General features: G+C 37.6%; 1 protein-coding gene across 1 annotated transcript in view; it reads right to left on the reverse strand.

Annotated features, from left to right (window-relative positions):
- Window positions 1–16010, reverse strand: part of LONP2 (lon peptidase 2, peroxisomal) — a 115780-nt gene that overhangs the window by 31156 nt on the left and 68614 nt on the right. Inside the window, exon 11 of the mRNA XM_020985117.2 lies at window positions 14014–14147. Coding sequence (XP_020840776.1) covers window positions 14014–14147 — 134 coding nt within the window. The remainder of the gene's footprint in view (window positions 1–14013; window positions 14148–16010) is intronic.

Genomic DNA, 16010 nt, shown 5'->3' on the forward strand with positions numbered 1-16010 from the left:
TTCTATGGACTAACTGCCCAAAAGAACCTGCATGTCAGCAGCAAGCTTCAGTGAACCTTCCCTATCAAAGGGATCACTGCTGCTTTTTCGGCAGGTTCCACTACAAACAGTGGTAAAAGGTTTTAAAGAAAACTAAATGTTATTTTTCATGCTGACCAAATGACGGCCATTGTTTAAGATCAAGGTTCAGGCAAAAGTTACAAATCAGAACCACTTCTGAACTATTATGGAAGTATACTTATTCAGAAGGATAAAGGAATCCACAAAGATAACTACATAGAAACCACTTCCCCTTCCACTTGTCATCATCACATGGAGGAAGCCATTTTGACAAACGGACATTTTCCATGTCTATTAGTTACTTAAAAAAAAAAGCAACAAATAAGCTACCAGATCTGCAACATGTATACCTTAACCAAGTTTTTAGAGCTTAGTCAACAAGGACCCAGAGAACTGGTCTTCAGCAGACTTCAGGTCAAGCTGCTCTTCTTGTAGCACCAAACAAAGGCAGGCATGGGCCCTTCTTTACTGAGTTGGTTTGCTGCATTAATGTACAAGCCTGATTTGATCATCTGTCATGCCCCGTGTAGGCTAAGACACTGTTCTTGGAAGCTTCTTTTAAATGGATCAGTAGTTAAATTTGCAAAGGCCATCTGCCTCATATAAAAAAAAATAAATCAATGACCATTTCTTCTGTGCTCACATAACTCAATTAGTAAGGCTGGGTTGATAAAGTATGACAAGGACATATGCCAAAGACCACACCATCTTTTTTACATGATTGGTTTCAAATGGAACTCTGACCTCACAGACTGTTCTATAATTTTAAGTTTGTGTTGTTCAAAGTCCAATTATAATAACTAATTGCTTGCTCTATCATGTTGTAGCTTCCTTTACTGCTACCTTAAGAGCAGATGCTAACCACAAAGAATAGGTGAGGAATTTATTAACAACTCAGGTCAAAATTGGTATGTCTATATAAAAGACTGATTTAAAAATGAATAGCCAATGTTGATTGGTAAAACTGACATTACATTAAAAAATTATTTTACTTGTTTGGGTGAAAATGAACATTTTCCTAGTTAAAGTTTAGAAAGTAAGCCTCTGAATTATTTGTGAATTTTGTTTACATCCTTAATAGACAAACTGGCTTAAACAAGTTCAACAATACACATTCTAATCAAAAGGAAGCTCAGACAGGAGCATCAGACAGGAAGATATGAGATGCTGGCCTGAGCACAGTTTTGTAGTCTATTTGTCAAATGTATACAGAACACATCTGTAGAAAGCCATAATCTCTAGATCTAAATTTTTTATAACCTGGGGTTGACAGTGTCTCCCCCTAACCCCCCCCCCCAATCCAATTAGCTGAGAGGATCCCTACAAACAAAGAAGCACTGAGGACAAAGAACCTGTATCTGACAAAGTAACTGTCTGCTGATGACTTACTGTTTTCCTGGAACCAGAAGCCCCAGGAAAAATGAAGCACCATCCCCCACCCCCCAATGTAGTTAGTTGGTCAAGATGCAAAATTAAATCCCAAAGTTTTAAGCAATTATCTTTTGTTTGGCCTTACTTTGCTACACAAATTATAAAGGCAAGATGAGTCCTTTAGTGAAATTAGAGTAAGAATGTGGTCCAACAGAGACTCAGGAGATCACCTGAGAAAGACCTCTCCTGTTTTCACAACACAAATCAAGACGAGTGTTCAATCACTAAAGTCATCCTTAATTGTTTGATTCGAAAGGTCCATATTATCATAATAATTACATTGCCCAAGGTTCAGGGAAAATCTGGGTTGGTTTTAACTCAATCTCAAAATGAGCCTATAAACTAAAGAATGTCCAAAGCCCTAACCACAGCAGCCTCCAGCACAGTGCTCAGAGCCTCTCTCAGCAGCTAAGAAAAGCATTATTTCAGAAATTAAAGTCTGACACCTGAAGATTGTAATAATCCTCACCAAGCAGCCAAATAATTCTGTCTGTAACTGTGGGGTTTGTAAGCATGTACAATTTACTCTCTATTCTTCTAAATCCAGCCAAAAAGGAAGGTATAGATTTGGGCTGGCATTTTTGAGAACTTCAATATGCCACCAAGTATCAGAAGAGCCAAACAAATCTTTCTACAGTGATCACTCAATGAAATGGGTCTAAGAAAGCTCTCATAGCTCCAAATTTAAAATACAATAAGACATTTAAGAAAGCATAAACATTTGTTTCAATTGCTATAAAAAGAGACTTCCATATGGCTGTGGGTGATGTGTACAGATAGGGCTCAGTACTGCAATTTCCCCTTGGAGATACAACAAAAATGAATAACTGTTCTTAACCATTTGTTCCAAATAATAATTTAAGCTTTTTAGGGAATAACCCAATCCATTATTTACGCATTCCAAGAAATATCACTAAGCAATTGTTTCAATACTTGAGAAAAGGAGGACATTAGTAGAAGGTAGAAAGTGACATAACTGGAAAAGAACAAATTAGACTTTTGGAAAGATACTGTTCTAAGGTATAAAAAACCAAAAAAGAAAAAAAACAAAAGAAAAACCATCAAGATTTACTTATTCAGTGCCATACTGGTTAATCTGCTGAAGAATTACAATACAGAGCTAGAAAAAAATAACAAAATTCATCAAGACCAAAAAAGAACATCAAGGGAATCAATTTTTTTAAAATGGGAAAGAAGGAAGCCTAACAGTACCAGACCTCAGACTACACTTCTATAATCATCAAAACAGTTTAATACTGGGTAAGAAACAGAGAGACTGATCTGTAGAACAGATTAGGCACAGAATATACCAAGGAAAATGTATACAGTAACCTAATGTTTGATAAACTCAAAGATCTCAGCTAATGAGGCATGAATTCGCTATTCAACAAAAACTGGTGGTAAAACTGTAAATCAGTCTGGCAGAAATTAGACATAGACCAACAACTCACATCATATGTCTACATATGCTAAAAATGGGTGCATGGTTTAGACATAAAGGATAATATCATTAGTAAATTACTGGAACATGGTAGAAATTACCTGTTGGACTTGTGGAGAGGGGAAGAGTTCATGTCCACTTGAGACAGAGAGGTTCACAGGAGATAAAATAGATAATTCTGATTAAAGAGAATGAAAGTGTTTGCACAGACAAAACCAATGCAGCTAAAATTAGAATAAAAGTAGGAAACTGGGGGGGGGAATCTTTACAACAAGTTTTTCTGATCAAGGTCTTATTTCTAAGATATACAGAAAACTGAATTAAATATATGCCCAAAAAAAAAAGCCATCCTTTAATTGCTAAATAGTCAAAGAATATAACAGGTAGTTTTCAGAGGAAGAAATACAAATTACCAGGAGCCATATTTTTTAAAAATGCTCTAAATCACTAATAATTAGAGAAAGGCAAATTAAAACAACTCTGAGGTATGGCCACACATCTATCAGATTGGCTAAGTTGAAAAAAAAAAAGGAAAATGATAAATGCTGTGCTGTGGGAAAACAGGTACTCTGCCACATTGTTGGCAGAGTTGTGAATTAGTCTGACCATTCTGGAAAGCAATTTGGAACTACACCCTAAAACCTATAAAACTGGGCATATAGCCTTTGAGTCAACAATACTGCTACAAAGTCTATATCCTAAACAGATCAAAGAAAGAGGAAAAGGACCACTATGTAAAAAATATCCATAGCAGCTCTTTTAGTGGTGGCAAAAAATTAGAAATTGAGCCCATCAACTGAGGAATGGCTGAAGTACACGAATGTGACAGAATTCCATTCTGCTGTAAGAAATGATTCCAGGGATGGTTTCAGAAAAAACCTAAGAAACCTTGTACAAACTAATGCAACGTGAAGTGAGCAGAATCAGAAGGACAATTTATCCAATAACAGCATTATTGTGAATATAATAAACACTGAAAGACTTAGTAACTCCGACTGACAAAATGAGCAGGCATCAGTCCAAAGGACTCATGACGAAACATGCTATCCACCCTCTAGATAGATAATGGATGGACTCAAGAGTGCCAACTGAAGCATATTTATTTTTCTGGACATAGCTCATTTGAGAATTTGATTTGCACAACTATACATATTTGTAATGGGCTTTGTTTTTCTTGCCATCTCAATAGGAGGGAGAGGGAGAGGAGAATATTTGGAACTGAAAATAAAAATAAAATTGAATTTTAAAAAATCACCAAGATGTTTCAGGATTAGAACTTCACAGAATGTGGAAACAGGGCTGCTTAGTTTTCAATAACTTTGTAGTATTTGCCACCAACACAAGAAAGACATATACACAATGGCCCATGTTATAGACTGGAGAGTGGATATGTTTCAGGAATAGCAGAGACACTCTGTAAAAGGGACAAAAGCATCTGCTTTTTCCAAAGAGACAGCTTCCTGATTTTGCCATAAAGGAACAAGCACAAATAAAATCAACCACACAAGGCAGGATAAGGGCTCCAGGCACTGAGGGCAAGCTCAACAGAAGGAAGCTGAGGGGAGGCAGTCTGGGTCATGCTGCAAAGGGCCCCAGGGAAGCAGAAGCAGAGCAATTAAAAAAAAAGGCTCTGACTTCTCTTGATGACCAGGATTTGAAGAGGCAGAGGCTTAACAGCAGGACAGAGGAAAAGCAAGCCTAGAAAAGGATCTCAGGGGCTTTAAGTGCAAAAGGAGGAGGGGAAAAATAAAACACAAAAGACTTCCCCCTTCTGTCCCCAGGCCCAGAGTGGATGGAAGAAGCCGTAGGGCTTTGCTGTGTGCAAGGGGAAGGGGGGACGGGGAGGGGAGTACCAGAATCTAAGTGCATTCTTTTTTCCTTTCTTCTCCCTCACAAAGAATTAGCCAATGGCTGAACCTGCGTTCATCATTCAGTATATTTGGACTTCAGAATTCAGTAAACAGGAGACATAACAGAAGTGAGTAAGTATTGCTCTTGGTTTATATAATTCGGAAGGTACAGGTTCAACCACTCACCCAAGGTTCTCTGGTCTTTTCAGATGGGACTTTGAACTTATTAAGCCATTTCAAAATGTATTTAACCTAAGGTTTTTCAGAAAAGGATAAACTGGCTAAAAAGGTAGGGTAGTCAGCAACAGTTTCTCTTCCACTACTTTTGAACTCAACCTACAGTTTCCCTTCTTGAAGGAAACCAGACGCAGGAGTTGAGATGTCAACCAAATACATGAATACATTTCAACATGCAACTCCCAAAGAATGAGAACCATATTAGAACTTTGGGACACACTGAACCAGTTGTTGTATATGACTGTGATGGCATACTATTGTGTTGTAAGAAATGACAAGCAAGATGCTCTCAGAAAAACACAGAAAGACTTACACAAACTGATGCAAAGTGAAATAAAGAGAACACTGTACATAGTAAAAGCAATACTGAGTGATGATCTACTGGAAATAACTTAGCCATTCTCAGCAATACAACGATCCAAGACAATTCTGTAGGACTTACGATGAAAGGTGCTGTCCACCTCCAGAGAAAGAACTGGTAGAGCCTGAATACAGATACAAGAAACTTTTTTTTTACTTTATTTTTCATGGTGTTTTTTTTTCTTTTGTCTGTGTTTTCTTTCACAGAATAACTTACACGGAAATTTGGTTCACATGACTACACATGTATAACCTATGTTAAACTGCTTGCCTTCTCAATGGGTGGGAGGAGAGAAGGGAAGAAGAGAATCTGGAACTCAAAATTTAAAAAAAGAATGTCAAAATTTTTTTACATGTAATCAGGAAAAAAAAAAAGAACTTGGGAACAGAGAGAACAATGTCAAGCTACATCAAACCACGAGTCCACGCAGGCCAGGATTCAGCTGCCGGTAGAGACGATCCAAGGAATGTTCCACGGCGGGCGGTCCTTCACCAGTGGTAACCTTGAAGGTTCAGCACAGCTCAGATCTCTGGCACAACCATTTTATGGCAGATTACCAATCTGTCCAAATCCCGTTTGAATCTATTTACGCTTGTTATCCATTGCTTGGGTTGTTTACCACGGCAGGAATGCCCTTTCTTCTATGCCTCTGACTACCTCAAGTGCTCTCTCTTCCAGGAAGCCTTTCCTGAGCCTTCTAGCTGGTAGTTACTTCTCCCCTTCAAACCTCACTTAACTCTCTAATGTACTGAATGTGTTATAGTGTGCACTATAGCGATCGCTGTGGCATTTATACTCCCTACTAAACTGTAAATACCATGCCGGTAGGATTCCTGTTTTATACATCTTGATGTCTTTTCCAGTGCCCTCTACTCACAGCAGGCCTCTAAAATTGTTTTGTATTTTACTGTCACCTATACTACCTTTTAAATAACATATATTAGTTGATAACTTAGTGAGAAGCAGATTTCCCTTTTATTTCTTCCCACAGATCCTGACAGAGATGGCCCAGGACCCTGAATCCAGGAGCCTTGGAAATAGCAGTGCCCTCCTATAATTGCCCACCATTCCCACTTTGTTACCAGGCTAGCTCCACAGCCATTACTGACAGGAGCAGTTACTGTGGCCAGCTTTCCTCACTACAGACATTACCTGCTGATCGACTGGCACCGCTAGTCAGGTAAGCCCAAGAGCCCCGAAAACAGCAGTGTCTCTCACAACACTAACTCTGTTTCTAGCCAAGCTCTGGCAGCCTTCATCCAGGGAATCAACTCTTGTGGAAATGTGGCCTGTCAGCTGTTTCTGTGGGTCATAAGGCCTTGACCACCTCAGCAGCCACAGCTACTGAAGATCCAGAAGTTCTTGTCACCAAAGTCCTCGGCATTGACACATGGTTCAATATCAGAAATAGAAATAATTGATCAGTAGAAGATGCATGACCATCTGCTTTGCTCCTGTGCCTTTCATATACACTATTTCCCTCATGAGAATGTGAGCTCCTTGGGAGCAGTGATTGTCTTGACTTTCTATTCATACCCTCAGTGCTCAGCACATAATAAATGCTTATTCTTTCAAACATCCATGGGACAACATTCCCAGTGACAATCTCTACAGAGCACTGGGGCCCTGTGGAATGAGTGCTGGATTTGTGGGGACCTGGGTTCCAATCTAGACTCTGACTTTTACTAATTGTGGTCTTTAGCAAATTATTTCACCTGAGTCAGTTTCATTTATAAAACGGGGAACATGCTTGCCAGACCTCTCTCACAGAACTGTTGTGAAGAAAGTACTTTGAAACTCTTAAAGCAATACATAAATATAAGTTGTTTTCATTGTGGGTCAGACTCAAACTAAACAAACCGATACAGAGAGTTCAGAAACACAAGTTCTCCAGTGACAGTGGAACGCAAAGCCTGGATCCTTGCCTGGGGTTGGTTTGAGTGAGTGAGAATGTTTTAAACGCTGAAATCCTCCTCCGATACGTTACCTTGGCATGGCCCTAGGTTTCTGAAGGCTAAGCAAAACTTCAGATTTCAAGCTTTAGCAGGTCCTTCAGAAAAGTTTTTAAGAATGAGTCCAGCAAAAGACAACTCCTGAAGAACTAGCCCAACAAGTGTCAGAGTGTTGGCCGCCATGGCTACAGTAGCTCATGAAGGCCCTTTGCTAGGGGTGGAAGGTTTGTGATTTGTATCAGTAGCAGAAATACCCACATAGATGAAAGCATAGATTTTTGAAGTTTCGAAACAAGTATCCTTAGTACATGTACAGCTGAAATTTTTAATATTTTTGAATCCCATGGGAGAAACCACTACATACAGAAATAAGCAAAAACCAGGATGTAGGTCCTCAGCTAAAAGTTAGTTTAGAGCAGAATATAAGTTTGGCCACATATATTTACCTTGATATCTAGGGTAGCACAGAAAGGAAAAAAGTAACATAAAGTACATTTGGGGCATACTGAAAAATCACATAGCTGGTTTGAAAGCATGAATGTACCAAATAACTCCAATATTTTAAAGGTAAGTATACATATTCTATAAATGTTTCTCTTCTAGCACAGATTAACTAAAAACCCCACCTGCCTTTTAGACTCCCCTTTCATTATTCATTTTGCCTACTGCCAGTAAAGACCCCACAAACACAAAGACAACCATTCATAGCTCAGGGCTTTTGGGCCTGCTCCAAATGGGTTGTCAACCCAAAATACTAGCGTTTTTGCTGGTTTTGAAGTCTACGGCCTGCAATTACTTTCCTTTCTGGCAGTAACTCTAAGTCCAGCACTAATTTTAACATTATAAATAACCCCCTCACTGTATTACTTGAACTTTCTAATACAGCTCCCTTTTGTTCTGTACTCTCATAGTAAATAATCCATTTCATAATGAGAGAGTTTCAGTTATTAAAGACCATTTTGACTTTGTGGCATGAAAATCTTTCTGATATAGAATCTTCTCTCTTTTCTGAAAAATTTCTCTAAAGTTTGAGACTAAAATACTGTGGATCTCAAATGACAATACCTTATAAATTATTTAGTCCATAAATGACAAGTAAAGGTTTGTTTTAAAGAAAGATTTTTATAGCAAAGCAAGTATGAGAAAAGAATGTACTAACAATGGCCTGGATTTTGTATTTACTCCTTTTAGTGTTTTCACACTATTGTAGGAGACGGGAAAAGTCCTTTAATCTATCCTCCTGTCTCTTCAATTAAAGCCCTCCTAAATAGACAGGAATCTATACTAACTTAAAAGACTAATAAAGAAGGTTGCATGATCAATCTCAGGAATCTATCTAAATATTTCAACAAATTGAAATTCTAAACAAATTCTGCTCAACAAACTTAATATTCAGAAAAAGATAGTAAAAAAATTTTTTTTTTGTTAAATGTTGCCATGAAAATTGTTATGCCCTCACAGAATACACTAACTGAGCTAGTCATTGTCTGTTTGAGGGTTGGTTTTAAATAGCTAATGTGATTACAGCCATTATTAAAAACAAGTTCAAAGTAAATTAATGTATGTTTAAACATTATGCAATGCAGTTTATAGTTATGGGAAAGTTCTTTTAATGGTAGCTCTTACTGAATAGCATATTGTAGTGTAGTGCATAAAAAGGTGGGCTTAGAGTCTGGAAGACCTGGGTTCAAGAACTGCTTCTGACTTATACCAGGTATGTGTGATCCTAGGCAAGTCACTAAAATTCTCAGTGCCCTAGGCAACACAATTAAATTGTAAAGCAAGTTCATCTACGCCTACCTTTGTGGAGACAGTTGCTTATCAGGAAGAATGGATATAACTAGCAGAAAGGGGAAAGGGAGTTATGAAGTGTGTGTGAGACACACACACACACACGTATATGACTACATACATATATGTGTACACATACAAATATAGGTATACATATAGATATGCACACTATACACAAACACACACACGTATGTAGGAGAAGCAGAACATAGATGACAGAAAGCCAGCCTTAGAGTCAGGAAGACTTGGGTTTCACATTTGCCTTAGATACAAACTGGCTTTTTGACTATGAGCAAGTAGTCATATAACCTATCAATTCCCCAGGGAACTAAATTTCAGAAAATAGTTGCTGATCTGATCCACACTGACAGAAGGAACTGCTTCATGGGGAAACCACATGTCTGAACAGCCTCTGCTTACCGGTACACACCCCCACACATATACTTTACCTTCCCAAAACATAAATGGTACTCCCAAAGTATTTTATTAGAGCAAATACATTTCACTCTCTACTTGGATTATTCCTATTTTAAATATAGGAAAGAGACAAAGCCAACTGAGTCTCCTGAGGATAAAGAAGAAGTCTATAAATGAATGAAGGAAATGTAGAGTCCTCAGACAGATCCCAGCCTTCCATCCTAGATCAGGAGGTTAAAGAAAGATCCTGGCCTCTCCTCCACCTCAATTATGCCATATCTTAAAAATCTTCTGTTTTATAATTGGCTGTACTTTCCATATAAATGGAAGGTAGACAAGGTAGAAATAATACAACAGAATAGGTTTTCCAAAAAAGATATGGTCTTGGAATTTAGTCAAGAGACTCATCATTAGGATCCATACCAAGACAGAGACCCATCCCCAGGTTTGCCTCATCCTTTTCCTACCTCAAGTCTTAATACTGCTCATTAGGACCTGATTGGAGTGATGGTGGATGGGGCTGAGGTCTGAGAAAGAAAGTAGGAGTTATAAAAATAGATCATTTAGAGCTGACTTTTGACAGTTCAAAAGAGATGTATTTACTTCAATATCTTGAGAAAACAACTAAGTACACACGAAATGGTGAAAACTGTGACAATAAAAAGATTTTAAAACTCAACTATTTTTGAACCCACGTATCAAGCCCATAGGAACATGGATTTCTTGCAAAGATTTAAAAATACCTTTACAGAAATGCAACAAGTGTTTTTAGCTCAATAACAAATTTAAAATGCATAAATCTTGCTTAGTATTTCACCTATGATATGCTGATTCAGAACATGAATTATAATAAGCAACTGTGGAAATATTTTGACAATTCGGCTAAAGCCTAAGAAATCACATATTAAGAATTGTTGGTAAAACAATTCAATTAAAAAACTAATTCCTCTTGGGATATGAAAGGAGAATAGTTTTTTGAAGTGAGTGTTTTACTAGCTCCATATGTGAACAATAAACAGCTGGGTAAAAGCTTTTTCTTGGTTAGACTCAACTCTTATTTCAATAACTCTATGTTGGGATTCACCTTCATACTAATGAAGCCTAAGAAAAAAGAATGATTTTTCTTTAAAGCGGCATTAGGACAATACTGCCAGGTCTGAGAACCAGTGAGCAGGAGTGCAGTAAGAATCACAAAGTGGAGGGGTACAAGTATTTTTGTTTGTGGAGTAAAGAGAGACAAGCAGAATTAGGGATAGCAAGCAAAGTCTAACTGAAAGGACAAATAACTACTAGTAAGATTCATTTGCTAAAGTGACCCAGGGGCTCATGGAGACCAGCTTTCTTGTATTTAAGAACAAAGGAACAACCCTGGCATGTGAACACCCAGTGATTTTAAGAGGATAAAAATTGTAATATGGGGCAACACATCAACGAATAGCCATCTAGCTCAGGTTTTTGCTACTGATTTCAATGGGTGGGAAACCATTAGAAGTTGCCCTCCAGGCAGTCAACCTCAGAAAGTTGGAAATATACTCAAAAACTTGATCTGATAGCTTTATCATCCAATTGCTCTAAACTGAATACTGTCCTCCTAGGGAAACACAAGAGCTACTTTATCCAGCTACTATACTTTATCTAGCTAATCCCCCATTACTAAGGCACTTCAATAATCATGACAAAAGATAAATCCTTTGGCTCAACTACTAAGAATTCTAAGTAAAATTACATTTTTAAATGACAAGATTTTTAACAAATCACAAATTTAAAGAACTGGCTCCTACTGGATAACACTGCCCAAATAAACGTCCACAACTATTTTCAACTGTGTCTTTAATTTACTTTGTGCTGATAATAGCTAACATTTATATAGCAAGGTTTGCAAAGCAGTTTACACACATGTATATGTATATAGACACATTATACATACACATACGTGTGTATAGATGTATATATGCCTGTGAATGCAAACACACACACAAACTCTCAATCTGCAAATGGCACTGAACTCTGCTGTATAAGCAGGGAATTCATTAGTACAGAGTAGTTGATATGAAAATTTCACAGAAAGGTCTTCAAAATTAATATCACTTTGCTCCCTCAGCTATTCTTCTACTACACAACTGTAATCTGTGAGGAAAGGGTATTGTTGTAGACTTTGATACATTGTTAAGGTTATTAACAAAACTAAGAGGAACTAAAAAGTGGCTATTTAGGTAAACAATTTTATGGATGTATCAATTTTATTCTCAGGGTTTGAAACAAATATCAGTGAGTGTAAATTGTTAAACCTGCTGGTTGACTGAAAAGGCACATTGTTTCTTTCTTTCCTATTCCTATCTAATTTCAGAATAATCTATAAAGAAGTCATTTTGAAAACAAAGTATGAAAACTGAATTATTGTGCCATTAAATGGCAAATATGAAGAATACAAAGAAACATGGAAAGAGTTAAATGATACAAAATAGCAGATCCCAAAGAACACTTTCTACAACTACATGAGTAAATACAATTAAATGCTAAGAAAACATATTACATGCAATAGATGAGGTTGGTATTACCTTTGCTAAAGTTAATGTATGTAAGGTTACTTTCTTTTAACAAAGGATACATTATAAAAAGGTAACATTATATTCTTTTCTTCAACAGTTTGGGGGACATATACTTTGTGGTTTAGGAACCACTATATTTGCTAGCTGTATTAAGCCAAAGTTTATTCACTAAGAGAAAACAGAAAAGAAAAAAGTTTGGAGAAGGAAAGTCTGACACTTTGGTTGACAATCATTCTTCAGTCCAGCAGCAGATATTTTTGGGGGAAGGACTCTTGCCATCATATATCGTAGAATCACAGTTACAAGTTAGAAAGGACAAGAGTGGCTATCTGGCACAATCTTTACACAAAAGAAAGCCCCACTATAACACAGCCAACTGGTTGTTCAGTCTCTGCTTGAAAACCTCCAAGGAGGGGGAATTCACCACCTCTTGAGGCAACCTATGATCATGAGAGGCAAGATAGTGAAGTGGAAAGAGTACTGAACTTGGAGTTAGGTTAGGATCTTGGTTCTCATCCTCACTCCGCTACTGTCAATCTCTCTGGGCCTATTTCTGTACCTGTACAACGATGGAGTTGGATTATACCAGTGGTTCTCAAAGTGTGGCCTGCAGACCCCTGGGAGGCTCTGCTCCTTTCAGGGGGTGTGCATGGTCCAAACTATTTTCATAACTAAGGTATTATATGCCTATTAAAATGCTCCTCTCTTTTCCAACAACATATCTGTGTGAGGCCATATGTCCTTCAAATACTTCAATTAAAATATATCACAACAGACTGAGTACCAAAGCAGGTACGAGAATCCACTTGTGTTTTATTAAGCCAGAGATTAAAGAGATCTATGAAAAAATATTTTAAAATGCCACTCTTCTCACTATTTTTTTTTGTTGTTTTAGAAAAGTTATTTTAAAAAATATTATTTATGTTAACATGTAATGGGTTTACTATTATTATTTTAAAATGAATAAATATTTTAAAATTTTACCAGTTTTAATTTCTAATATGGTAAATACCAATAGCTAGAACTCACATTAACAAAATGTCTTTGGAGTCCCTGACAATTTTTCAAAGAGTAAGGAGTCTCTGAGAACCACTTGATTAGATGAACATTAAGGTCTATACCAGCTCTAAGTCTATGATCCTATAATCACATACTTAAGTCTACTGCCACGTGAAACAAGAACTCAGTGAATTCCTGTTGCTGCTACATAGCACAGGGGCTTGGTTGAAGGCTGAGCGGCTAAACAGGGAAACTAGTTTCTTTCTGGAAAGGTGATAAAGAGAACCTAAAAGCTTCAGGCAGATCTATTTAGTGAGACAGCAGCCAATCTAATAGAACTAACGTCTCAACTATTAAAATAGATGGGCTTAGAGCAAGATAAGACAGCGTGTGGTAGTGCATCACCTAGATAGGCTGAGTTACTAGAATGATACATAGTGTAACTGTGTACCAGTAAGGCAGCCATGCAAAGTTCCAAGTAGCTATCCCTCTTAGAACATATTTATAAAATGATCACTAGCAAGTATGGATTTTGATGCATTTCAGCACAAAATCTGCCATCTTGTGAATTACTGAGGACAAATTTATAGAAGTCAAGGTCAAAAGGATACAATCAATTATCTATCACACAAAAACAATGACTTTATAAAGCTAGAAAAAGTTAGTGGGTCCCAAAAGACTGAGCATCCTGCTCTGGTCTAACAGAGTACAAAATAGAAAATAAAACCCCCTGCAGTTTAGAAAATAAACTCATCTTTAGTTCCAAGGTTTTCCTTGATAAGATGACCTTAAATATTAGCAGCTTACTGCTCCTTTCATGAACCTATAAACGGTATGTGCATGCTCTGTGATCTACCCAGGCAAGGCAATTACTGAGCCATCCCCTCTGGTCTATGAGTCCCAGTTCAGCTCAGGGAATACTGACCTTCTCCCTCAGTGCCCTCAGAGCGCTCCAGCTTTGTGTCTTTGTGCTGTCCTTCAGCCACTTTCACAGCCACCGCTCGGCAAATTGCACCAAACTTTCGGTCCAGAGAACGAACACCAGCCTCTCTGGTATACCTGATAGGGAGAAAACACTTTGCTTTGGAGGAGCACAACTCAGATACATTCTTGCTTCAGTTTATGTCATTTACAAAAATGTAAAGTGGATCTCTAGGCCTACTTATAAAATAATGGAGGATGATGTAAGAACTGATATTTGTGTTTTTGGGTAGTGGGTGGTGCAGTGCATAGAGGGCTGAGCCTGAAGTCAGGAAGACCTGAGCTCAAATCCGGCCTCAGATACCTATTAGCTGTGTGATCCTGGGCAAGTCCCTTGACCTGTGTATGCCTCTTCTGTAAAATGAGGATAATAGCAGCATCTCCCTTGTAGGGTTGTTGTAAGGTTCAAATGAGATAATATTGGTAAAGCATGCAGCACAGTGCCTGGGATATAGCAGATATTATATAAATGCTCATTGCCTTCAGTACACTGTATGTGCAAATTGATGCGGCCATTGTAGTTTCCTGGGTTATGACTTCTTTATATTCTAAGTCTCTTGTTAAACATCTTTGGGTTTTCTTTTTCTTTTTTTTTTTATGGCAATCGGGGTTAAGTGACATGCCCAGGGTCACATAGCTAGTAAGTGTGAAGTGTTTGGTCTGAGGCCGCATTTGAACTCAGGTCCTCCTGATTTCAGGGCTGGTACTCTATCCACTGTGCCGCCTAGCTGCCCCTAAACATCTTTAAAAAAAATACTTTCAGGCATGTTTTTGGTAGGGACTTTTTTCCTTTAGTGTACCACAGATTATCTGGTAAACTATATTTAATCATTAATTCTTAGTCCTTCAACTATATTATCAAAGTAAATTTGGCCACATTTTGATTATTCCTTTGTAATATGATGTTTAAAGTTACAATCCTACTTTGGCACTTAAGAAAAAAACCAACAGTATTTCTAGATCAAATGTTTTGGGTATTTTTTTCCCTCTAAAAATACCAGGAAAATGAAGTTCTCTCTTTATTCTCCAATGCAAGATGGTAGTTGAGGCAAGTATTCCAATTCTCACCAGTACCCTACCATCTGTTTATGCTGCTTACGTCCATTCTCTAGGTTTTCAATTCGGCAACTGCTCAAGATATGAAAGGATGCCAAGTAAGCATGATTTTAAGTATTCAGGGCCATCTTACAAGAGATGCTACATGTGCCTCAAATGCTACTGGCTCAGCCATTCACAGAATCACTACGCTTAAAAAAGGCTTTAGACACTATCTCACCTAGTCGACTTTGATCTCAGATTTGAGCTGAATTTGGACAGGTACCTCAGAATTTAATGTAGACTTAGATGACAAAAACATAGTGATGGAAGGAAATAGGCATAGCCAGACATATGCCTTAGCTTTTAGGAAAGCAGACTTCAAAAAGTATAGGGAAAAAATGGTCCAATCCAATAGCTAAAGATTCTAAGGAGGAATGTAGTTCAATAGGGCAGGGAATACCCAGAAGTGAAACCAGTAGGACTATAAAATCACAAATGATCCCAATAAAGAAGAAGAGAGGAAGGCATCTCTGGTGAAGTCCAGCATTAAAAGGATACACACACACACACGAATGTACGCACACACATAAAAGAGATAGGAAGAAGGGATGACTAATGATAAATATGAAAGAATGGCATGAGGCCACAAGAACAGTAAGAGGAAGGCTAAAGCTCAGAATGTCCTGAAGTTCCTAAAGAAAATGCTAAGGAATATAAAAAACTTTGAAAGCTAGATCTGAAGTGAGAACACAGAAAGAATGGGTCCACTGCTTGGAAAAGATAGTTTATTATTAACAGATAATAGAAAGAAAGCAGAACTATTAAATTCCTATTTTACTACCATCTTCTTCACCCAGGAGAATGATTCACAAACTAGAATGATTATACTAAACATCACTGAAG

This window comes from Phascolarctos cinereus, unplaced genomic scaffold, assembly GCF_003287225.1.
Source record: "Phascolarctos cinereus isolate Bilbo 61053 unplaced genomic scaffold, phaCin_HiC Scaffold_2;HRSCAF=192, whole genome shotgun sequence".
Lineage (NCBI taxonomy): Eukaryota > Metazoa > Chordata > Mammalia > Diprotodontia > Phascolarctidae > Phascolarctos > Phascolarctos cinereus.